The sequence below is a fragment of the Typopeltis vanoorti genome, chromosome 2, assembly GCF_054136105.1.
Source record: "Typopeltis vanoorti isolate ZY-2024b chromosome 2, IOZ_Tvanoo_1.0, whole genome shotgun sequence".
NCBI classification, from domain to species: domain Eukaryota; kingdom Metazoa; phylum Arthropoda; class Arachnida; order Uropygi; family Thelyphonidae; genus Typopeltis; species Typopeltis vanoorti.
The window spans coordinates 42795622-42822842 of record NC_143550.1 but is presented as its reverse complement, the minus strand read 5'-3'; the positions used below and the strand labels follow the sequence as shown (position 1 = coordinate 42822842).

Sequence of the window (27221 nt, the reverse complement as noted above, 5' to 3'; positions counted from 1 at the left end):
ACTTGCTCACATTCTATAATGTTACCGTTGAACTGGACGAAGTGAATGGATATACCATGATGCCTTTGGATTTTGCTAAGGTTTTTGACAGAATACAGTATGGAAGACTGTTGCATAAATTGGAGACAATGGGTTTGGGTTATACAATATTAGCATGGATAAGAGGATGGCTGATACATCAAAAAGTGGTATACGGAGGATCCGAGTCTGCAAGATTTAAGGTAGCAAGTGGTGATTCACAAGAATCAGTGATTGGTCCACTGTCATTCAATCTGTACATTAATGATATTGGAAAGAATTTGACAAGCGACAGTTATTTGCTAATGATGCAAAAGATAGGTACGGTAACCAAAAATGTTGCTGATATGCAGTCTTTGCAGAATGATTTGAATCTGCTAGAAATTGTGGGTGTCAGTTCAATGTCAGTGAATGTAAAGCCATTCACTTCGGCATGATTAGATATCTAATGTCTAATTAGATTGGTGGGATTAGGATAGGGATCTTTGAGTGTTAATAGATAGGAAGTTGAAGTTCATGGGCCATGTGGCGAAGATTGCAAATACAACTCAAAAGATAATTGCAATGTTGAAACGAACGTTCACATGGAAAGATAAGGATGTTATTTTCCCTCTTTACAACGCCTTGATAAGACCTCACTTGTACTATTGTGAGCAGGTCTGATGTCCGTTGATGCAGTAGAGAGAGAGTACAAAGCAGTGTTAAAAATGATATTAGGATTGTGAAATACTGATTATGAAGACAGATTGAGAATTTGTAGACTGCAGACACTAGCAAACAGGAGAAAGAGGGGTGATATGATTGAGACTTACAAATTCTGAAAGGGTTATACAGGATTTCATTTGATGGAATTAATTTTTCAGTTTGTGGAGGGTGGAGTAAGGAAGAGAGGGCATCCTTGGAAGTCAAGAATGAAGGCCGCCAAGAAAGGTATGAATGCTAGATTTTTCTCCCAGAGGGTGGTGCGTGATTGGAATGGATTACCTTTGAATGTTGTGAGTGCAAGCAGTGTAAATGAATTCAAGAATAAGTATGATAGCTGGTGTGCGTGTGTGTGTGTGTATATAGTATATGGCCTCCCTCGATGAGTCACTCCCCTGGAGGGCTCTCTTAATAATAAGAAAAACAAAACTTAACACCAATGCCGTGTATGGGGACAAGTTAAAAGGAAAGAATCTGTTGGCATGAACAGCTAAAAGTTGTTTTCGGGAATACAAAACGAATAATACTTTTTCAAACAATGCACGTAGATGGATAAAAGGAGGAAGAAAAGTTGGTTTCGTAGGCTTGAAGCTTGACAGCAAGTGAATGACCTGCAGCTGACCGTATTTTGGAAGTGGAGTAGTGATGATAGGCAGTTCAACAGAACATGACACAAGATACATACAGAAGACACAAAAAAGAAAACGAAAGCAAGAATCTATGAGAAAGGGGTGGGGGAAGGAATAACAGACATGCACTCAATCTGGAAGGAACTCCCCACCACAAACACCGTACTCATTTATCCTTAACCATGGAGAAATGAGTACGATGATTTTTATCTCCGTATTAATATGTATCTTCCCACTAATAGTTTGGGTTATTATTCAATTACCTCTATATAACTGAATAACTCACTTCAAGGAAAGTTATTTGAGTTTTGTTCAAAACTTCGTAACCACATTGTTTAGACTATACAAACTAGATTTACATTGTCATGTTATTTAAAAAATTAAATATTCTTTCACCAATAGTATTCACTTCAGTAGTCTGCTTGCATGTCAACGATGTACTTGCATATATGATACTTCGAGATCCGGAACTTACAGACCGTTAAAGGTTACTAAAATAGCTTGAATAATCGGAATCTTTAAATATTCGTGGGAAGTGGGTCAAGTTTCTTGGCAGTATGCCCTCCGAGTGCGTGCGGTCAACCGGAGCTACACTTCACTGAAATAAGTTCTATTATCTTTATGCTTTTTAGCGGACATTAGTCCCATTAAAATGAAAGTTTTTTTTTCCCACCAGTAATGCCTTTAATACTGATAACATTCTATTAGACATAACGACATTAAACCTGCATTCCCATTCAAAAATTCCTGGAAAACTACATTTACCTCTTTTGACAGATAAATCCGTTTTCTATATATTTAAACATTGAATCAAGGTTCATTTTTAATAATAAAGCTGTAAGAAATAGAAATGAAATTAATAAACTAAAGGTCTGCTTGCCGTAAGGAGTATTTGTAAGCTACTAAGACGCTTCATTTCTTACGATTTTTTCCCGCTATTAACTGCACCGAATTAAAAAAGGGATGTTACTAAGCATGTATTGTTCTGGTCGATATATGAAGGGTTTAAATCCAAGCCATCCCCCCCCCCCCTTAACAGATCTACAGAATGAGAATATGGAAATTTCAAGATCAGCAGTGAAGATATTAAAATTATTGCTAGAAAAAAAAGGTACGCAAACATTAAAATAGTATGATCATACTCGTCTCATACAGAAGGAGATTCTTCCTTAGAAGACAATTTAACTCAGGGAAAACAAGTTCTTGAAAATGTCACACGTTAAAAAACGTATTAAAACCACCACGACTAAATTTCATAAATCCAATTAATTTCAGACAATTAAGTTCATCTGTAATAACGTTTCGCTCCACAAATATTGGTTCAAAAGAATGTAACTTGTGTAGCTACACAAGTTTTGATTCCTGAAGTTAGTTTGCTCGCTGTCATAAAGACTGTCCAGTCAATTACATTCGTCTTCTGAGATGTAATAATTTCCCTGTAAAAGTATCTCGTCGGCAATACTTAGCTGATTACATCACCTCAAAATCGGTGTGTATAGTACTCTAGAGAATACACTTCTCTTTTCATGATCCACTACTCGGAAAAGTCATTACAAGGAATAGCCACTACTGGGATTTCTCCAAACCACAAAACAGTCACGGAAATTAAATAATGTAATAATCCAGTTAGTCAATGGCTATCTTCAAACGAAATGAGCGAATAGTATTCAAATATTTAAAATTTATTTTGTTATACAAACTCATTTACTCAGAACTTGCTAAAAGTTTCTAGGTTGGTTGACCTTTAACTTTAATCAAAAGTAACACAGAAGCTGAGACGGTTATTACACTCTGGTGTATTATGGAACTTCACCTGTGACAGATCATTAAATAAAACCCCTCAGCAGATAATGAATTTGTCTTTAAAAAGCTGGTTTAACTCCTCCAAATTAAGGAAACTATTTCTCTTAATCTATAAACAATGAGGTTTTTTGTATTAAGTTACTTTCATGTTGATCTTCTCTTGTTTTGTCCTACCAGACCGATCAATTTCCATACTTAGTTCGACATTAAGCAGGTTAACTTTGAGTATTAAAGGAGTGCAGATTACGAGCAAGAATTGAACGGTTGTCTCTAAGAATTCATGTATCTTATGATAAACGGATAAGCTTTACTAGCGAACTTGCTAGAAGGAAGAATTATTATAATAACGCTAGATTCAATTAGCACAAAACGAAGCAGTCTTAAGAAAATTAGATTTCATATTCCTAGCTGACAGAAAAATAAAATATCGGATGAGAAACGTGACAGTATAAGTTTCCTACTTGGAATTGTATGTTGCATTGTCTGCGAATGGTTAAAATCAGTTGAGGAATTATCTGCCATAGCGAAGAATACCTCTGGCATTTAAAGTCGAAACTCAGTACGTCAAGACGTGTTTACGGTTATTTAGTAAACACGGGAACGCTTTTAATTCGCTTAAGAGTTTTAGCCAGCATTGCTATTTACGTGGTTTTAACCAGATAATTTAATTGAATCATAACTGCGCATAGCTAAGCTGCATAACTTAGTGCAATTTTACTTTCAAAAGAATAATGTCTTGGTAGTAGAAAGATTTCAGGATCTTAAATTCTGATATTTCAGCCTTTTATATATAGATAAGACCACCCAAGAATGGCAAGGGCTTCAATATAAAATATCGAATTCCCACAAACAGATACAAATTATTGAAACATTCCAGATGGAGTAACATGTAAAATATTTTGGGCCAAACACTTTGAAAATTTGACTCTCTTTTTCAGTCTCTACATGGACAAAAGATTTGGCTTTAAGATGTTTGGATGATTTATATTATTCAGTTTTATAGAAGCAATTTGCTTCTTTCAGTATTATAGCTTTAAACAGTTCCACCTTAACTCCCAAGCATATGAAATACTTGACTTCAATAGGTTAATCAATTTGTATGTTACTGTTCAGTTAAGTATTTACTTAAAAATATAAAATCAAACTTTTTCAGCTTTCTTAAATGATGCTTCCTATTTCACTTGTATGAGTGTTTTGATTATAATAACTGATTTGCATAGTCTAGATCTTCCTTCTTGAAAGGTCTACACTATGTTAGAATTGCTGTTGGCAAACGATTAGATGCGTCGACTAGAAAAAGAAGTTGCGAGTATTTGTATTTGTGGGGAGCGAGTTTGAGAGAAGAACGGATTTGTATAAGAGGGGCTGTATCAGGATTCCTAGTATCAGGAGTCTGAAGAAACTTATTGGTATATAGGGGTTGAATTCGTTGCCTTAGTGAATAAACTGTGCCCTAAGATTAGCATTAGTTATCTTTATCACTTCTAAAGTGAAGAACTAACCAAGAATCATTTGGTGGAAATGCAGCAGCAGAAACCGAATGTTTGTGCGAGTGGAATGTCTTGATATACTGGTCATTAATCAACCCAAATGTTTTCTATTCCGAATCACGGATATAGATTGTTAGAGAACCCTTAGTGTTACTATCCCAAATGTGAGAACAATATTCAATGATTGCATGGTTATTTAGAGGTGAAGTAATGCAACCGCTTTAAGTGAAAGGAAACTCAATTTCTTCTATACAAAAAAGAGGTTATACGTTTAAATCAAGAAATACTGGGAAGCTTTCTTTCGATAAATTAGTCGTGTCGTTCTAAGAAATATTTTCAGAGGTTTTCTTTGAATAACTATAATTATGACCATTTAAGTTGCAGAATACTTTTAATCCATGTTATACCAGGGGAAAATATTTACGAAGTCTCTCCTCACAGCTGATTCCAGAGTTAATCTTTGGCGCAGGTAAAGTTTCAACTCTTAGAAACTAACGCTAGAGCCAAGAAAAAAAATTGACCATAGACAAAAGACTATGAATTGGGGCTTAGGATCGTGACAGCTGCAATTCTCCCTGTCATCACACTGATAAGTTATTGGTAGACATGAGGTCAATTATCGGCACGCCTACGGGTGGAGACAGGTTGCTGCCGACTTACAAGAGATAGAGTTCATCCCACTATTTTCTAATGAAGAGAACGTTAGAATATTAAAAAGATCCATCTTTCATGAGTGTCAATTTGTTTTCGATGGTGCATGTTTTCTTAGATCTGATCATACATAATTACAGACTAATTTCTGTAAGAAGCTGATAAAACTAATAAATCCTAAATATTTTAATTTTTAGGATTATTAGTTTTTAGCGTTAAAGGACAATGTTAATATAAAACATTCACACCTAATAAGTTGAATGAAATACTAGTGAATATTCAAAAACACTCAAACCCAATAATTATAAATCATTAGCAATTAATTTGACAATTACGGATCGTTGCGGAGATTTATTTTCTCATGCATTATAAATTAGGATATTTATGACTGCTAATCACTGCTGTTTCATAATTCATAAATTGATTGTCAGAATGGTTAACGTATCATTTCTCTAACGAACACGCTGTATTACCATCCAACCAAGCTAGATTTCATTGCCCGGAGCGAAATTAAAATATCTGCTTATGGAGGAAGGAAATGGCTTGATAAAGTTCAATGTTTGGCCATCTAAAGCGTTTCCAGATTGTGTAAAAATGTTAAAATACTTAGGCCGTGGGTGGCCTAAGTATTTTAACGTTTAAGTTTACCTTATATGTGCGAAAGGTCACAAAGAAAACGGAAATGACTGCACTGATACTTTTTCTGTAGTGTTCATAAATATTACACTAAATCATAGATGCAGGTCGAATTTAAAGTGTACAATTTGTATTCAACGGCTGATGATGCTAGTGATTGCGTATTTAATACCGATTACAGGCGGAGAATATATGAAAACGTTTTTCTTTAAATGTAATAAATTAAGATGACAACTAAAATCATTATCCGACAGAAACTGCAGACATTTTTCAAGTGTCGTCCTTTTAAACATTAAGCCACCATTGTTATATTATCGCTGATGCGCAGTTCGGGCTTTGATTCATCGAGTTTTGCGCACGCTTTCCTCATTCTATATCTAATATAATATGATGAATCGTTGTAGAAGGTAAAGTTTTAGGGCCTCATAAATAGGTTTTGCGTCATTAACAAAGAAACGTTTTAATCAATTGACCATTCCTGCATTGCTCAAGGTACTTAGGACTCATTAAAGCAGACTCCGGTAAATTAGGAAAGTTCTTTTAATAGGCACGCGACCATTACCCCAAACTTGCTTCAGCATCAAATGAATTTAACAGATGACTGCTTTTTGTGGAGGATGTAATTCAATCATGGTCGGTAACGGCAGGTTAGCGTTAGGTATTTGACGTTCTAGTGGCGCTTATAAACTCGAAGAAAACCAAGATCATTTAAGACATGTAAAAGGTTTGATGTCTCCTTTGATTTTCATTCTTTGTTAACTTACCATTGCCTTTTAAATTCTTATGAGATCAATGTTTGCTAATTAGTCAACCACCGAGCAAGCATTAATGATAACACAAATAGGTTAAATTTAGATTCCACTTTGACTTCAGCTTGAATAGATAAGTTTAACTATGCACAGAATTTCTTTTCATAAAGTGTCATTTGTGGAGGCTTGAACGAAGTTATAAGTGATTACAATCTTTAGACTATCTACTCAAATAGACGACATCTACTTTTAATTCTTTAAATATTAATTGCTTCTCTAATTTCCTTGAAATAAAAAAAAAAACGTTAAGTTAATCTCATCTCTATCAAGGAGACAAAAAAAAAGGAGTTTATAGTAAGTTTCCTTAAGAGTATAAAAACCTTCCATACTTTAATTCTATATTCATGGAATTAAAAGTCACTTTTAAGTGCAAATGTAATTTCAATGAATGTAGAACTGCTCCATCTTTGTACGAGTTTTATTCGCTATATAGGGGTGGGGGAAGACTTCATTTAGTTAATGGACTTGACCAATCATTAATAGGAAAGAAATATACGACATGGGAATATTTTAGTAACCTGCTTCAGCTTTTGACAGATTTCCGTATTGTTTTTTTTCCATCCGCTGCAGATTCAGTATCCAAAAGTGGTCAAGCGCTAATAGAAGTACAGATTTGTTGGCTTACTTTGCTTAGCACTGATTAATATTGGAATAAAGATATGTAACAGCTAAACTAACATAGATTCTGTACACCATATAATCGGTATCAGTTTGAATATTATTGGAAATTTGGTATGGGTTTAAGCTATATAACAAATTAATAGACTATTTTTAGTACTTGTTTAGGCTCACTACTACCGATTTTTACATCGCGGCCGGAGTATAGCGCACCACTTTTCTCATCTCGTGATCCTAAATGTGTATTTGTCTGAAACATTTCTACGGTTGTTTTTCTGAGTTGTGGGATTAAAAATCGCAATTTCCCGGAAAGAAATCCAGCTTCCTTGCATCAGCTTAATTCAGTACGTCTGAAAAAATAAAAAATAAAACTTCCTCCAAGCAGTGACTGCAGTGTTACCTAAAACGGATTTTAGATAACATTGCAGTCACCGCATAATGCTTGGTGGCAAAATCTTGAAGTTAGAATTTCTTAAATCCAATAACAATGAAAAAAAATATTGTATATATTATTGAGTGCTGCATTTCTAGAAGTGGAGGAATGCGATCAAAAGATCTGCACGGTGCAAATATTTTATTTGAGTTGATTCCGTTGACATGCAAATAGAAAAAAAATTAAGTTAATATTTGCAAGGCAGCGTGCTACGATTAGTACTTAATTAAAAATAAAGCTAAATTTCTATCCAAGTGGTCTCACAATGAATGAATTTTCATTCTTTAATGGGGGGGGAAGGTTTCACTTGTTACATTTTATTCAGTTATTAACATTATCGTATATCCTATAGGAAGTGTCCATTCTTGGAGAGCGTTGGTGATTAAATATGGAATTTAAAGAAAATAATGTTGACCTCGAAAACCGAGTAATTGCAAGAATTGCTTCTCTACCTAGTCTTACAGAGAAGATCGATCACTTCCCTTAATTCAATGGACTCCTTTTTAAAGATAGTCATTGTGAGATCCCAAGTTCGCGTACAATAGTTTTCGCTTTTACATTCATAGCCGTCTTGATAACTCGGAAAGCCAAAAACGAACCGGCTACACTTCACTCACTTAAATCCGATATTCTAATCACTGACGTCTTCAATTCGACGGAACCACGTTTACGACTGACGGAAAAGATTTTCCATGTCGACTCTAGCACCAATTTCCGCAGCTTGTGGCAAGTGTTTTATTCATGACACGGGAACGGTTTGTGTACGAATATGAAAAAGCGTTATTTCCCCTCTCGCCATCATTCACGGCATTCAGATGTCACCAGCAGGGAAGTTTACTTTCCCCAAATAATAAAACGCAACGGAGTGACGGACGTAAACCGAGCCATGATTCCTAGTCATTACTGTTTCATTTCAAAAGACCCACCAACCATCCAACCCTGCTATGCATTAACAAGATGGTCGGAACACACAGCGAGAGAGATTTTCTTTTGTTCCCGGATCTCCCCGCGTATACATTAATGTCCCCCCGATAAAGTTCAGTAGATATGACAGAAGAAATACTTGGGTGTAGACGAGGATTCCGAAGTTTGAAAAGGAGTGCCATTCCGTGTGTCGAAGGTTATGTTTTACGAAACCGTTGAAATGGCCTTAGGAAGGTGTCATTATGTCTCACCATTACTTAACGGGAGCTGGTTTTTCTTGGGAGCAGTTTGCACATATTCCAGCGTAGATTCAATGGGTCTGCAAGACATGAAGCGATTAAAGTGAGTGAAGAAAATCAGGAAGGAAAACATCGTACTGATGAGTTCGCCGTTTAACGGAGCGTATTTCTTAGTGTGCCTGCTTTCTTTCTAAATAGAAAGAGATAAAGACAGAATGTTCCTTCTGAGACGATTTCATTGGGCTTTTTTTAACGTCATTCTTTGGGAGTTTTCTAATGTTAACCGTCATGAGGATAAAAGAATTTCGCCAGTGAAATATTTTTCCTATCCCAGTTTCCTTGTCAAATCAAAAATGAAAGTAACTAGGAAATTAAATTTAAGAATTTGTTGTAATTACTTAGCTGTATATATTTAAAGCCAATAAAATGCAAAACAAACACTTTAAGGTCTAATGACATAAGTGATAGCATGGTTATTAGAAGTAATTTTCATGACAGCTTCGAGACGCTTTGTGAAGATTCAATCATTACTTTATTCAGTATTTTAGAGTAATTAGCTACTCGGGAATGTAGAATACGCGATCCCAAGTTAACAATTAGCATTAGTTTCCGAATTCATTGGAAGAACTCGCGCTTTATACTTAAATTTAAGGAATCAGCTGCTAATTGTAGCAATGTTTTCAAAATTCAATTTACAAATCAAAACGCAGCCATATCGAGAATCATTAGGGTAACTGTGATTATGTTCGATTAATCATCATGATAGAATTCGATGTAATTTTTATGAAATACTAAACATGCACATGCTGGCCTGATTGGTCAGGTGGTTACTGTATTTGCGGCTCCAACCAACAGGCTGCAGGTTCGAATCCCACCATGAGTGCATGTTTGCAATATCTAAGTGACAGATGAATTTCATTTACCCGGTGGGAAACCACAACCCCACTTTTATTGGAGGCCTGCTTGAAAAGCTACGTTTGCTTCTAGAGTAGGCTGTCCAAGATTATGTAACGAAATAAAAATATAATTTAAAAAAAAAAAATTCCTTAGCCCACCAAGGGTAGGAAAGCAATACAAGTTTACAAAAAACTTTCGTAGGTGGAACTCGCATAAATTTAAGAATACTGATAAGAAATAAAACTATAATGGCTAGATCAGGACAGTCGCTTATCAAACGCTTTATTGTTGGATAACCCTGACCTAGCAATTTAATGTTTTGTTATTTGTGGGAAATAGTAAAAAATTAAGAGGAAAGTCACTCAGATGATTCCTTTACATAAGGAAAGAAAAGCAATGTGCCACCCTTTACAAAGACTATTCGACAGGCATGACTGGATGTGATCTTGTTAAGTCGGTCAATACTTAAGTGGTTTGAATCAAATCTAACGTATCTTTACTCGGTTGTGGGAATTTCAGGGAGAGAGAGAGACAGGCAGTTAAATGAATTAATGCCTTCAGTATGCCTCCGTGAATATAGCATTAGCATGCTATTACTCTTATTTCTTTCACACTCCGAGTTATCGCCATGGAGTATTTCAATTCCGACTCCTAACGGCAGAAAATTTAATCCCAAAATATTTTCGAAAGTAATAAAAGCAGTTAAAACTTTTTTTTCCTGATGCTTAAGATACTTGGTCAAATAAGCTCAATTCCAAAAAAACACACCGGCCGAAAAGCACTTCAGCAATAACCCCATGAGAATCGATCTGTTCGATTTTCCCCCCTTAAACAAGATGTCAACAACGTTTAGATGGTTGAGAGTAACGCTAAAGAGATTGGATGCACACATGATGATTTACTCTTCCGGTATTTGATATACTACGCATGCGAGCGCCTAAGTGGCGTAGCTTTTAGATATCTAAGAGCAGTATATAAATATTGCATTTATACGCTAAAATTACATCTGGTTTCTGTATTACTGAACTTTAATCTTAAGGGAATGGTAAAAGTAGATCTGATTTGTATGTTTTATTATATTTCGCATCCACGAGTTAATGAAGATGCATTTTCTGACTAGCTTGTGGAAGTTTGCATATGTCGTGTTTATCAAAAAGTCGTCACTCGGTGCTTTATTCCTACCATATTGAGACTTACCACTTAACTGAATATCGGGAATTAAACAGGAAAATAGACGACTATTTTCAAGAACATTTCTAGATTTCATTTCTATAAATGATAGAAGGGACCAGCATTCTTTTAGTGTAATAAAAACTGATAACGTGTCAGCTGCTAAACTTTAAAACAGATTCTATAAGAAATTTCCTATAAGAAACTCATGGATTTTTGTCTGGAAAGGGCGTATATCATTAATTTGAAACTTTTCTTCCAACTGTTTTTCTTTTAATTTTAAGGCTTTGTTCTTATGTGATATAAGCTACATTACTGTACTCTTCCTACTAATTCTTACTTCCCACGAAAAAAATTTAAGATATTCTTACTACTCTTCTATGAGTAGAGTTCATTATCTCACCTCAAACATTCGTTCCCACTGATAGTTTTTTTCACTAAAAGTGAAAAAATGTTACTTTAAGAGAGTTCTTCCCTATCAAAAAAAATGATAAGCATTACAAAATCACTTTATAATCCAGAGAACGAGAGTAACTAACTTTTAAATTCCTGCCGTGTATTTGATCTACCAACCTGGGCTCAACATAAAAAAGGAGTACAGGATATGATAATAGTACATGATAAATGTACATCATTACTAACTTCCTATCTACAATTTTCCTCCAAATCAGTCTTAAATGTCAAGACTCCAATATTATCAGGTCTTATATTTCTTCTAAGGCACTTTTTACTGTATCCATCCACCTATATCTTGGTCTTTTTTCCTGCCAACCTGGCAGAGAAAACTTGTTTTTCTAATCTAACTTTTTGAAACTGAATTAGAATTGTTTTACGACTTATATTTAAGATTAGAATCGTATTAGTGGTTACTCTTTCCGGTCTTAATCCTATAAATGCATAGAAGTGAAAGTTTTATGTCTTTAGGGATGAAGCTTAACATGGCTTCAAAACAAATGCTTTAACGCTCTGTCAAAACACCACTGCACACGCTAATTGGAGGCTAAATGGCTATTAGCATGTTTTGTCTCTCAAATAGGGTCCCCAGTTTCTATTCAATCCCCTCTTACATGTAGTGTGAGTGGTGAGCGCGCGCTCAAGCTAACTAGGAGGTCAGCACCTCTCCTCCACTCGAGGTAATAGAAGTAAACTAATTTCTTCAGGTTGGTCCCCAAAGAGTATACAAGACCGAACAGAAATTTTACCCAACAACCTTGGAAAGCGAAGTTGGGTAAAATTTCTGTCCAGTTTCCACCTCTTGTTCTCATGGAAGAATGGCAGTATTCCCTAGAGATAAAGAAAAGCTATTAGTCATCTGTCCCTCCAACTTCTTGGTTAGACGAACGAGGGAAACTTCTAAAATTATTTTACATAATTAGGATAGTTTGCCTCCTCTGATCTTTCGACCAGATATCAGATAAATACACAATAGCCTTGATGCTAATAAATCCTTTGGTCCAGATAGCATCCCTTCAGTTGTACTCGAGAATTAACGTCCATTCTATAACGTTTACGGGCTTCCCTACTTATCTGGAATATATCCAACAGCATGGTAGCAAGCTTTTATCCGCACCTGGTAGTCTTTTTCCAAACCACCATTTTATGGTCATCCTACCCTTTGTAATTAGATCGCCAGCGTCCTCTGCTGCCATTCAGTGATTTGTGGTGGATAGTTTAATCTGATTTCGTAGTATCCTAAGGTTCTGTGCTTTCAACTATACATTAGTGATCTCTCACTAACCAATCCTATTTACAGCTTTGTCGATGACAATGCATTCCTATTAGTCATTCATAAAACATTGTAGTACTCAGATGACTGGCTAGAGCATCCTCAATTCTATTCTCAAGTAGAGTGAAGGATAATCTAATAAAATTTAAATACTATTAAAATACTGCCTTATATTCCGAAAGGAATACCATGCCTCACTACTCCTCGCTTCTAATAACCAACCAAAGATCTTTCCGACTACAGGGTTTCGTCTATACCGACTGAGCTACGGAAGCAACCTACTCAACACGCATGATAATTTCAGCTGAAAAGTTCACTGAACCAACTTCTCAATCCTGTTCATTCACCTCGAATACTTCTATCCTTTGGAACAGTCTTTGCAATACCGTTTTTCCCAATGAACACAATCCCCCCCCCGTCACCTCTTCAAGAAACACTAACAAATTCTTTTTTCTATAATCACTTGCTCACCTATAGCGTGATGTTATAGATCTTGAGACACCGCGCATGGCGTTGATTTACGCATATTTGTTACATTAATGAAAGTCGCTTACAAGTTTAACTACGAGTTGCCCATTCTAGAAATCAGATGAATTTGTATTCTTTATGTACACAGCAGGCATTAGACTTAAGACACTGCGATTTCATTCTATCCGAATATCTTTTCAAAATAAGAAAAAAGTGAACGTTATTCTTTCTTACTACATAACGTTAGTTTCAAAGTTATTTTCAATAAAGAAAGAACTCAACAACGCTATCACTCAAAGTTTGAGTGGATTTCCTAGAAAGTATGCATCTCTTTACGAAAAAATTGAGCAAAGTATAATTGGTTTAGTAATCTACTTAATGTAATTAGTCTAGCTATGCACTCAAATCATCGGTGAAAGGGAAAAAAAGCTTTTTATAATCACCTAACAAAAAATGTAAGATGCCATTTCTTCTCTTTTCAAGAGAAGACAAACTAGCGGAGTAGATGACGCAAAACGAGTTTAAATAAAAACAGTTTTTTGTGCAAAAAGACCAAAATTTCCTACTGTATCACTAACGTGCAAAAGAAAAAAAAATATGTCCAATTTCCATATGAAACCAGATATAGAAATAGGTATTGAAGAAAGAGTTATTTAACAAATAAAAATTAAACTCCCACCGATGAGATTTTTTTTTTTGTATATTTCAAGCTAAATCAGGCCCCTAATAAGCGGTAGTTCTCACACTTGGCGATGAAATTCTACCACTTAAGGACAAGACACGTCTATGCCCACGGAATTCGAACCCGCAACTTGTTGGATAGAGAGTGGATATGCTAACCACTCGGTAACAAAGCTAGCAATTTAATTCCAATTTCTTCATTTCAGCATGTAATTAATATTTATCCTGATTTTTTAATACAAGTCGTTTTCTAAAAATGAATTAATATTTCAATCAAGCCATCCAGAACTTCATCCAATTTCCATTTCAGATTTTGCGGAGGATATTTCATGAATTTCTATTCTAGGAATTTTTGAATAATTCTAAAATATTGTGAAATTTAATGTTCTTTTGTTCACTTTAATTTTAAAAGCAGGAATAATTTGTAGATGTTAATATATCTACACAAATTCTCGAGAACTAATATTTGGTTAATACCAGGATACGAATAAGTAGCGCCACTTATCTTACGTTTGCTGGCTGAGTATCATCTCCGATCTAAAAACACGTGCGTTGGACTTCTGGCATGCAAGAATCTTTCAGTCAGATAATTTTCGTCCTCAGTGGGAAACCACCAGTGTCTGGTTAAATGAAAATTGAAAACTTAATTGTTTTCGAGTTGTCTAATCCATAACAGCACATTCACAATGAGATTCATAAAAATTTGTTGTCAAAGTGTGCGAAGTTATATATACAAGACAATGAAACTCGTACAATAGTTTCAAATGATTTCTCATTGAGAAAATATGCGAGATGAACTTCAAATGGTCACATGCTTACTTATTCAACAGTTCGCCAGTGGTATTGTAATGGCATGCGTTTAGTAAGTTTTTTTTCTTTAACTAGATTTGATATTTACCGTTTGGAGTACTGAAACAATCAAGACAAATCACATTTTGGAAAGTGACATTTTCAGCTATATTTCTGTTCTGATACAGTCATGAAGTTTAGTAGTACGTTGGGAGGGGGAGCCTTTTCGACAGCTGACGCGCTGTATTTTCTCTGACAGTCTTGCTTCAGTAAGAAATGCACGGCATCACCATCGATTTTGTTTACAGGTAAGAGAATTGACAGGGGAAAATGCTTAAGGAAAAAAAGCCCCGTAGTAAAATGAAACATAAAATGAAATGAAAAATAAAAAGAAAATAAAAGCTCCCTGGTTATAAGAATTTCAATCTCTATATTTTAAATTAAAGAATCGAAAAAATTTCTGCAATCTATGATTTCACTGGGAATTAAGTCAAAATTAGTCTCCAAGCAGTTAGTTTCCTCCACCTACACGTGGAAGCATGCTGTCTTGTAAAAGGATCCAGCTCTTGTTAAAAGTTACTCACAGGTTGGATCCTTCCTTGCCGGTATTTGCTTCATAATGTGCAATATTCAACTACTTACAGACCAGACAGTTTTTACAGGATTTTTGATATCGAATCATCATTTAGGTAATACGGCTTTACACCAATAAGTGAATCGAGAAAAAAGCCGAAGGAATCTAGATTTTTAGATATTCTTTGAAAAGAAACAACAAAAAAATAGATATGCAGCATCAGAATCATGCCAACGTTATAAAAAGTATACTGTATGACTTCCAACAGTACGTATTTTGAAGGGAGATAGATTTTTTTTTTTTTTTTTTTTTTGGCATTGTTAGTTTCAAAATATTTCTGGTAGTAACAGTAATGTGTCCCAAAGTTGATTGAGAAACTAAATTATAGCTTCATAAGAAAATCGTAGAAGACACTAAATTTGTGTATTCCACGATTGGTTCCACTAACTCTTGAAAATTTTCCTATATTTTTTTTTTTAAAAAAAAAGGTACATATTTTGGCTATAAATGAATGAATTACATTTGTTTAACCCCACCGGTCTTCAAAAAGTATCGCTGTGTGAGAGAAAGATGAAAATTTGTTAATGTTGCGCTTTTTTGTGCTATACATGGGGAAAAAACGCATAATACAAAATACACACTAGTCGATTAGAACCCATACATCAGAAAAGAAAATGACCACCTTATTCTACGAAGAGGTAAATTTCTGATAGACGGAGTTTTGAAGTTTCTCAACGATGTATTTATGTCGAAATTTGCCTTCTCGTAAAATTAGTTCATTTCTCTGTAACCTCTATAGCTCAACTGGTTTTGACGAAGTCCTTTAGGTGGAATGACTTTGAATTCCCTTCAAAGACTTTTCAGTTGAAGCGAGTTAACCAGTCTTTATTCGTCGTCTAAGATTTTTCGTTCTCCAACGAGGCACACCAGTTCGCATAACATATTTACAAGGAAAAATATTTAGGTATATGACTATCCACTTTATCCTAAAATTATAGTCACAAAAGCCAGTCTTGGCAGATTAGGCGTTTAAGACCCGGAATTAGTCTAATGTGTATTTAGTATACGAGATTGGTCAGGAGCATATGTTGAGTAATTCATAAAAAATGAAATTACCTACTTCAGCAACGTAGTTTCCTTTGCATTAAATTCGGGCAAACAAGACCTACATGTATTAGTATGTTATCTGCAATTTAACGACTATCCGGACAAATGTACCAAGAATAGCATTCCATGTGCATGAAATGTGGCACTTCATTACCGCAGGAGGGTGGCGAGCGATGCAGACGGTGAATGAGTTCGAGTGGTACGATGCACTGCTGTCTAGATACGGACCTCCCGCGATGAGTCACTTGACTCCATGGAGGTCCTGTGATAATAAAAGCTCAACTAATAAATGTAGGAGTCAGAAAATAACAGCGAATCTGATACACTACGCGGACAAACAGTTACAGAAGAGCATTTCGTTAGCTATATGACCCACATACTTCCGGCATAAAAATTAGTTAACCCTTTAACGTACCAATTAAAAATCAGAAAGCGGTCGTTTTTCTGTCAATTTTTTGGGCGAGGGTAATTTGCTGGATCAAATTCATCATTATTTGAAAAATAATGATGAATTTGTGCAAACGCAAGCGAAATAGCCGATACAGGTTGGCAACTTTTCTCGGCTGAAAGGAAATAGGCACAAGATTGTCTAGCGTCTATATTCGGTTGTATTTATATGTAAAACCAAAATAAATTTTGGTGCAATAAACAAAAGACGTCACAGACGTCTTTGTACCGATCAGTATCTGATACCCATTGTATCATGTAATTAAAAGAAATTTCGTGCAGGAGGTTTAGTGATAGATTAACCATATTAAGTTTGCCTAAAAAGGACTTAAAAGCTATCAAAACGGACGAATTTTCACTATTTTCCGATATTGGACTGTATTTTGTAAACAATTTGTCGATTCTCTTGTGAATTGTTGTTCTAAGGAGTTTTAATAACTAATATAAAAAAGGTATTGACCACTTATGCTACACAATTTCTAGTTGCAAGAAATTTCGTGATGCGAATAATAGAAACCGCATGACACTGCAGTACAAGCATTTCATAATACGACCTTAGTTATCTGCCTTAATGAAATGCTTTTATCATATGAAGTGCTACTGATTTCATTTTGGAATTCTCTTAAACTTGACAAAAAGTCACAAGAACTAGCAAACATGTTTGGAATTCTAGAGTTAAGAAAAAAGAAAACTAAAAGCAATGAATAGTTGAGAGCTGTTCATCTTTCGATCGATCGAGGCCTACTATTAAAAGTTATGACGATTGTAACAGTTCTTGTTCTAGAATTTTGCGTTGAAGACAATTTGTAGACATAATGGATAATGCAGTTTTCGCTAATAAAGTAGACAACTGCATTCACATGTATAGCTAGACAACTTCATTTCTGATCTGCAGGTGCATGTACGTGCTTGGTAAGGTGACGCTTTCAAGGAATTTTAGCTAAGTAAATGTGCAAGTAGTCAACCGAGAGGTTGTCACAAAGGAGCATAACAATAAAACAAATGTCCTTCAGATTCTCCCGCTGTCTCCTAATCAAGATGCTGATTGTCATCTCTTATGATAGTCGAGTGGTAGGTGTACTCATGCTGAGTGAAGAATATCGCACAAGACTTAAGTGAAGGAGAAGCATTCTTATGTGCATGACGTCTTGTCTGTTGACTAAGGGAATAACTAGAATTAATAAGACGATTCTAGAGTTAGCGAAATAAGTGCAAGGCAGTGGGTACTTACACAAAATCCAATTATTCGCTTCTAAATGAAGCTATTTTTCAGTTGTTTATAACTTTTACTCGTTATAAACTTCATAATCGGGAACGTTATTTAATCCTTCTATCGCATTATGGAAGTCGAATGTTTAGATTAAAACAGTTAAATTTAAAAATATCCAAACTCAAAGAAACATCGTTTTATGTACACAACTTTTCAAACTTTTAGACTAATAATTTTAAATAATGTTTCACAATATGGTGAATGTTCAAGTCACTAATCGTTTCAAGTTAAACATAGAAAATGAACAGTTCCATCGAGTTTGTGGAGCGGAGGAGAAAGAAGAATTAGTGCTTCACTGCCCAACATATTAAAATAGCTGCTCTACGTATCGTATATCACATACTGAATTCGTCTTTTCTAGTGACGTTTAGAAGGTTACAAGCTGGCTCAATCTTAAAAAAGTTATTTCCAGAATGGTTATACTTATACTTTATGATACGTAAAGTGATCAAGTTAGGCGAGGAACAACTACAGAATGATATGTATAAGAGTTATTATTTGAAGGCATTTCATGGAGCATTAGTTTTCCAATTAAAGGAAAACAAATGCATGCTCACCGTTCTTTCCTCCCTCCATTAGTCTACTATGCATTGACCAAAACGTTTTTATCAGTTGTATTCCCACTTTGTCTATTTGCTAACAGCAATGCATCAGTTTATTAATTAATCTGTCCTTAGATTAAGGTATTCGAGTCTACAATGTTAACTTTCGTCTTGTGTGCCTTCTCCCTTTTCCAAATCACAATTGAAACCCAGACACCAGTCCAGCTTCGATAGCATCTAAAGTAGAAGTGTCGCATAAAATGGAATTTATCTTTTGCCTACAAGCCAGGATCCTCCTCAATAGAACATTTGCGTTCTCTACCGATTTTTGAATATAGTCTGTAAATTTCTCTGTTCACCTTCATACTTAGATTTAGTGTATTTGCAAATCTTCTAAGCTGAATTCTAATATAATATAGCCTACACGCTCCTTGATTTAAAATGCAAACCAAATTAATAATCATTGTTCTTTGACTATAGTATTGGTCTGTTGACATCTTTTCATAAAAAAGTGTTATTTTGATACCTAGAAATAGAACTAAAGCTAAAAACAATCCACTGTTTTAAATTCATTAAATAGTTTTAATTATCTGAAGTACTATTCTATACAATTGCTTGACGCCCACACGTTCTCTCCTCCGTACACTCTTACTTTAGTATACTGTAGGAGGATTTCCTATTCACCTTATTCTATTTTTTCCCTGTCCCAGAAGAAGGGAAGACAAACTATGAATGCTCATCTCTGTAGTGTTACCAACTCTAGATGCAGGGATCTAGCTATAAATATCCCTTCCTTCAAAGAAATGCTGCTACACTCAGAAAGCTTCGATTCTCTTGCAGTAAAAATATTCAGTTCATATCAAGCGTGAAACTGCGGCCTGAAATGAAATAAAGTGACTTGATGCAAAATCGGATTTCGCCTTTTTTAAAAAACGGGTTTCATTCATCACTGGGTCCAAGCTCTAAGAACCATCTGCTACTTTCCTGTTTTCGATGCATGCCTGCCTATGCGAAGTTTTTAATACCCATTTTGGGAAACTTGCCAGAATAGTAGAGAAAGAATTTAGAATACAATTAGTTCATTCATAAAATTATATAACAGTTGGTATCCATTAATACCAATTCACCACGTAAAAAAAAATGTTTAGTGCGGTATTTGACAGCTGAACAATGTAAAGAAAGTTTATATCTGCAGTGATCATGTTATCCTGTCCTTTGAAATTCAAGGTTTTATGCATAAAATAACTATATATATAAAAACATTTTATGAAAGCAATTTGAAAGAAATCAAATATGTAAATTTTGCAAATAGCCTATAGGTGGAAAAGAAAGTCTTAAGCAATCACTTTTTTCTTTACTACTAAATTAAGTAGTTTTTTTTATCTTTATCCACAGAATACTTTACATCCAATGTAAGTCGAGAGCTAGTTCGATTTCCATTACTTTGTTTATAGAATTGAATTTTCTTGTCGGTGTTCTGAGAAAGGGCGATCTGTCTATTACTTCAGTGCTTTTTTCACAAACGAAAAAAGAAACATTGAACGTATACTTCATTAACTAATGAGACTCCATCGAAGACTGTTCGATTTTATGCTATCTAAATACAAGCTGGGCAGAAAATCTTGATCTGACTTGAAATAAGATATAGTTAAGATGAACTAAAATAGTATAAGAAATGCTAAATTTATGAGAATTACCGACTTCTTCGAAACATTGACGCAAGAACTTTTCATAACGGAAGCATTTCTTAGAGGTTAATTCTATAGAAAATTAGATGAAAACTTATGGAAAAAGCTAAAACTTTAGGAAAAAAAGAGCTTATTTAGTTGAATCAAAACTTAGTAAAGTTGGGAAAAATTATTTCTAACCGAAGCATTAGCAGATTAGTAAACTTTATAGCTAGCTTTATCTAAATGAAATTTACTAATATGCGAGATCCCCACTAAGCTTTAGTTTTTTTGAATACCATGCATTTTCACTTGAGTATTCTTTCCCTAAAATAGCGACGAAACGTTTTGACGCCTAAAGCAATTTGTAGCTATTTGTTATTCGACAACTACACATCCACGTAGCTTTTTCTTTCTCGTTTAAAAATCTTCGATTGGCTTAAAGTAATTATTTATCCTCAAGGGATACTTCGACCCTACTCGATTTATCTACATTTGCTAATTACCTCTTGGCATGTTTAATTGATCAAAGATCAGAAAAACGAACGACGAGACTTGGTTGCAAGACTTTAAAAACGAAAAAGACGATGGGCAACCATCATCAATTACAAAATAGTGCTTAGATGTGGCAGTATAGGGAATTTGGTTTGGGACAAATTAGGTTACAGGTAATTGTGACTTTTTCCTCAGTTGTGCTCTTTTTTCCGCCCCTTAAAGAAATGCTCATTGCTCAGCAGAGACAATCTACCTTTAATGCAAATACTGTAGAAGCGATTAAGCCTTTCCTCCATTTGTGGAAATTTAACTCTTAAGGAAATTTCGAATATTTGTTTCAATTCGTAGCAGGCAGTCTGTAACAGTCATTAGAAATCGATGATTGATTATGCATTCTGGATATACAGTGCATACAATTTTGCGCATGAATCAGTGTATGTATTTTCTCATGAGTGAAAATAGTCGAAGTCAAAATAACTAAAATTTCGAAACAATCACTTTCAGTTGTTTGATTTATTTGCGAAAATAGTGTTCATCTTCACATGAAAAATAATCATTTCCAGAAATATCAAATTCTGATGAACTCATTTAAATATGTTGGTTACACATTAGTAAAATAATTATTTATAAAAAAAATTTATAAGAAAAAAAAATTATCCGATGAGGTGTTTAATAATAATGATCAAATAATAGGAATTTCCAGCAAGTGGCATTCAAATATTTTAAATGCATCCTCTGGAGGGAGAAGTAGCATATTTTTATACATTCACATTTTAGAAGTATTAGAGCACATGCAGATTTCCAGAATAATCTTTCAAATATTGTGTGCACACCCTCTGACTGTAGTCAAAATATTTATACACTTGCTTGAAATTACGTATTAATTTGCATTGTCTCCTTGAATAAGCTCAGTTGCTGTAAACGAAATATGGGACTAAAATACTGAATTTGTTTTAGATGTTGTGCTATAGTAAGCCTTACTAATGTGCCAGATTCTTTTGCACACAAAAATCCATTTTTGTCCCACACGCGAAATAACTACTGTATCTTTCATTTGATTACTTTCCTTAATGACCACCGAGATGAATGGCAGAAAAGAGGTAGAAACACTGATTATGTGAACCCTGAAATAAGGATATTTTATCTTTCCTTGCTAGCCTAATGAACTTCCGTAACCGATAAAAAGGTGCCATTCTTTTCAGTTGCATCACCTCCACCTTTCTTCTGAGCGAGAGAGAGTAATGACACAGCGATCAGTTTCGTTAGATGACCCGATAAGACGAGAACATTTGTTAAGAACCATTCATCAGTTGTTTGACAACTGCACCTACTGCCGAAACGAATTTCGCCACACCGTTACTTTCGTGTTAAGCACTGATCATCGCCGAGTCGAGATGAAATTCTTGAGGATTCTAATCCTCCGAGCTAAAAACAGCTGTTTCAGCTTCTTTGGGATCTCTTTCCTGGTTTATGGCAAAAAAAAGTGCTCATGATGATTAATAGCCACAGAGGTACGTGCGCTGAGAGTTTAAAGAAAGTCCGGAATGAACAGCAACGCTTGTAGATGTTCAAATAAACCTTCGTGGTTGGTTCTTCTTAGCCTTCTGTGAATACTCATTTTTTAAATTTTAAGTTTTATCTAAAACTAGTGGAATAAGTTAAATGATCTCCATTTTCCAAAATATGTTTTTTGATTGTGATTGAATCAGCAAGGAAAATTTCAAATTATAGAATTCTAAGTTGCATTTTCCTCACTCTTCCAAATCGATCCATGAGTGAAAATGCAATAGCGTGATGGAACGGTCTGGAATGATATGAGACTTGCACACACATACAAAAAAAAACTGTTCATTAATCATGGAAAGCTCAAACTTTATTTATAACCGATATTTCTGATGCTCGTCGCTAAACGAATTTTTTTAGGTCAACCTGAAACCACGAATCGTTTAATTATGCTGAAATAATTTTGAACACAAATATGCGTTGAACGTTACCTGAAAACAGCGGTTTGCTAAGAGGTCAAATAGTACAGGTTGAAGATCTAATATGAAACAAAAAATATCCGAGTTAAAAGGCGTAGATTATTGCTCGTAGGTGCTATTTAATATGCTGCAAGGTAGTAGACGGAGAAAATAATTTAGAGAAGCCAAATTTGCTGGTTTTTTCTTATTGGATGGATTACTATTTTTAAATTCAAGTTAATATATTCCTACATACCAGAGGCTGCAGTCTATAGCAAATAAATGCTGCATGTGGAAATAATGATTCGGTTAATTCAGAGTAAGAAACCTGTCATCGTATATCTTACTTCATGAGAGATCTCATTAGAAGTTGGGCTGTTTTGAAGCCAGTGTATTGTAGTGAGTGTTCTTCTAAAGGACGAAACTATCCAGCAAGAAAATCTTGCCTTCCACTAGACCATCGTTTCTCAAACTGTGGTACATGTACCACTAATGGTACATTACGTTATTTTTGGTGGTACAATTTTTACACAAAATATTTAAATAAATGTTCAGAAAAATGTATTTTTCTATTGTAACGAGTGGACTGTTCCAAGAATTTACCTTGGCGAATCGAATAAAACGAATAAATAACTTTTATTGCAGTTTTATGTGAATTTTCGGATGCGAAGTCTCATTAGCGTGTCATAACGGTTTTCCATGGAGGTGTCAAATAATAATTAATATTGAAATAGTATTTTATGGTGGTACATTTTTTTTTTATTCTTATTTAAGTGGAACAAAATTAAAGAAGTTTGAGAACCCCCTGCGGTATACATTGTAATAGTAAGAAAGGGCCAATGAAGAATGGATTATATAGAGAAATCTGCATATTAGGAAGATAAGATTTTATGATAGATAATATCACTGAATCAGTTCAGTCAAGATCTTCAACACATCGTAAAAAAATATTAGAATGCTGAATTAATACCTTTTTAAATTGTATTTCCAATTAAAGAAAAGATGCTTTGAATTAAGTACAAGAGCCAGTTGAAGGCAATCATTTATATTTACTTTCAACAACATTATTGTAGCTGGCTCAGAAGAATTCTATATTAACATGATTTAATATTCATTAGTTAATACAACGAGGCTGGATAACAATTTATGAAGAATCTGAAATTTACATATTACTTCGAGCAAGTATTTTTTTGAAATAACTTTTTGCATTCTTAACGCTTCTTTCCGGAAAAGAAGCGGCTTTTTTTTGGTGAAGTGACATTGCAGACAAAGCTTCCTTGTTGAAAGTTCTCACTCCGTAGTCTGAGCGACAGAATACAGCTTGGAGTCACGGATATTGTCTTTCGGGTAGAAGACAGTTTGTTTTAAAAGTAAAAACTTGCTCTTTCTCATTTAATATCGTTCTACTGCTAATCGTTAAAAAAAGGTACTGAGTTGATATATTGGTAGTCGTTATACGATAGACAATGAAATTTAAGACATTGCTTTTTAAATAAGATTACGACTGCCAACTATTCATTGAGGAACTTAAAATCAAGTAATAAGGCCAGTCTCTAATTTCTCTGTAACTAAAGATTGAGATACTTAAGTACTAGTGAATAGGAATGTTGGTATTTTTATATTTTAAAATCTAAAATATAATTTGCGAGTATTTGAATAAATGCAATGTAATTCTTCAAGTGGATAAGCATGTACCTTCGGAGTTTGCAAGTGAATGAAGACCATATAAGAAGGAAACGCTTAGTTTACGATGTCTGAAGACAATCCCAATTCAAAGAAGGATGTCGAAGAAAATGACTCTTGGATTCAGTTTTTAGACCATATAAACAGGAAAAACTAATTCGAATTTAGTTGGGGATCGGATTTTATGGCTTCTTTGAGAAATCAAGCTTCCACGAATTTGAACACAGTAACTTGTCTGTACGCTCAAGTGATTAAGCGTACAGACAAGTACGCTTAGACAAGATGATAAACGGACTACCATTACTCCATCATTGATTAAGAATATTTATAATCAATACAAGGCGCATTATACTCATAGAAGTCCCGCACTTATAGGAAATTGGAGTGTGAACTGCATAGAAATAACATCCACATTATGCCTTTTTAAAAATGCAGAACACGATTCTTTAATAATTGTTTCGTGAATTTTCATAAAATCTCAAACCCTGTAGATATTAATTGAAATGGATTCAAATCCACTCTTAAATCAAGGAGAATCAACATTCTCACTATTAAAATATATATAAAAAAATTACGTTCAATCTCGCACCACCTATAAAGCAACAAATATTTAAGTAAACCATAAAAATGAGTGTCTACTTAAGAGATGTCTCCAAGGAAATTAAATTTGTAAATATTTCTTTAAACACACCAATATATATGCGAGGCAGAACCGAATTCTTACAAACCGTCTGGTTTTCTTAAGTCCCAAGGCTCGCGTTATGGCTTACTACGGGTGAAAGTTTTTTTTCCTGCTATTAAAATATGTATGTACCATAAATCCTCACTGCCGTCTTTAGAGCAGACAGGAAGAGCGGCCTTGCTAAAGCTAACACCAGGCTAGACATGACCATGAGATAGAGAAAAGAAACTAGAATGTCGCATGGCAGCTTAAGATTTTTCTTATTTGGAGAAATTCGCATTCCGACGTCGAATATCGTCGAGGTTACATTATTCCACACTCTAGACAAATACCTGGTGGGGTGAATGTTTTTGAGAATGAAATACGCTTCGGAATGATCCCACGTCTGCCTCCGAAGATAATATTCTTATTTAATGCTTTGTTCACATGCATGAGCCCCCAGTTTATTTCCTCCTTTCGCCCCAAAATAACGAAACTGCCCGAAACGATACCTCCTTTGGAATGTCCTTGGTCGTTTCCATAGGAACGAGACTGAGGGGAAATAAGGTGCTTTTCGTGAACTAGAATACGATGCTGTTTCTATTTCTTCGACTGATCTGAAAAGAGGCGACTGCGAAACAACCTTAAACTTTACTTCTTGCTATTTGTGATATCAGTTACAACTAAACACTTAAGCATTTATCAGCAGAACACAAAAATATCCTTTATTAAAAAAAGATAAACATTTCATAAGAGTAAACAACACTTGAGTAAACAACAAAAACCCATTTAAGCAAAATCACTACGCATAGAATAGTACCGTTGAAGCAAGGCTTCCATTAATATCCTATTTTCAATTATTTTTGAGAATATTGGATATTAGTGGAATATTTGAAAAAGATTCCACTTAAAATGATTCTTAGGAAACAAAAAAATAAAATAACGGTATTTAAGGTTAAATCTCATAATTAAGCTGGGAGCGTTATCCACATAGAAGATTGAATAGATCTAATTATCAATGAATCAATTTTAAATTCACTTAAAGAGGAAATTTCAATAAATTCCTCAGTTTATTGGCTCTATGGGAAACAAAAGCTAAATAACTGAGGAATTTATTGAAATTTCCTCTTTTCAAGCAAAACTGCACAGTAAATCCTACATTTGTTCTCTTTTCTACAGTTCCCTTTCATTTTAATGAATTCTTTGTATATCCACTCATAGGCAACCACTCTTTGCATATCCTAACCGATTCAAATATAATAAAGCACTTACCGATATCTGTACAGCCTCCCCAAGTTCCTAAGTGAGCATGGCGAGCTAATTTACTTATTGCTTCAATGTAAGTCTTCGATGCAGCTACTGCTCCTGAAAAAAGAAAAAACCATCACGTGAATTAATATCCAATATTAAAAATTTACAAGAAACTTCCATACCGGAGGTTTTGGAAGTTGAACGAAACTTCCATTCAAAAATATCTGGAATTCAATGAAGAGAAATGATCACGGGTCAGATGAATACATGCAGATACTTTGTGCAGTTCTCTATATTAGTAACAGGATTATAAGCATTTCACCCAAGTCGAGAAAAATGAAATAACCAAATCTCTCAAGTCACACGGAAGTTATTAGGATTGTAGCTAAGAAAATTAATTTCCAAGAAGTACAACCATTTAAGGACATTCGTGACATGTAGAACCGGACATTTCTCAAGATAAAATGAAGTTTTAATTTAAAACAATTTGGTGTTTAATAATATTTTTTAGGCTCAATAAGAACTGTTTTCAGTTTCAGTTTTTCAGATCTTAAGGACTCAATCTGAGTGGTTTGCCAAACTAACCATTCAGATTTTGAATCCTCTTAGTACAGTTCTTAAGGCCACCTCTGAAAAGTTTGTCATCACTTAATTTCTCAGTTTAATTTAAGAGATATTACTTCTAATTACTAGATTGGTTCCAAAAATTTTTATCTAGGGAAAATTAAATATTTCACACGCCCAAAGATAATCTCCGATAGCCCGTATATAACAGTGAAATCTTATCACCGTAACATCGTACATTTCGAATTCCGTACCTGCTTAATCTAAGATTTGAATCTCTGCCTCTTTCTTTGTTTCGACCCACAAGGAGACAAGC

General features: G+C 34.6%; 1 protein-coding gene across 1 annotated transcript in view; it reads right to left on the bottom strand.

Annotated features, from left to right (window-relative positions):
• Window positions 1-27221, bottom strand: part of LOC150108968 (BAR/IMD domain-containing adapter protein 2-like) — a 93782-nt gene that overhangs the window by 30483 nt on the left and 36078 nt on the right. The window contains exon 3 of the mRNA XM_090404650.1: window positions 26363-26455. Coding sequence (XP_090260776.1) covers window positions 26363-26455 — 93 coding nt within the window. The remainder of the gene's footprint in view (window positions 1-26362; window positions 26456-27221) is intronic.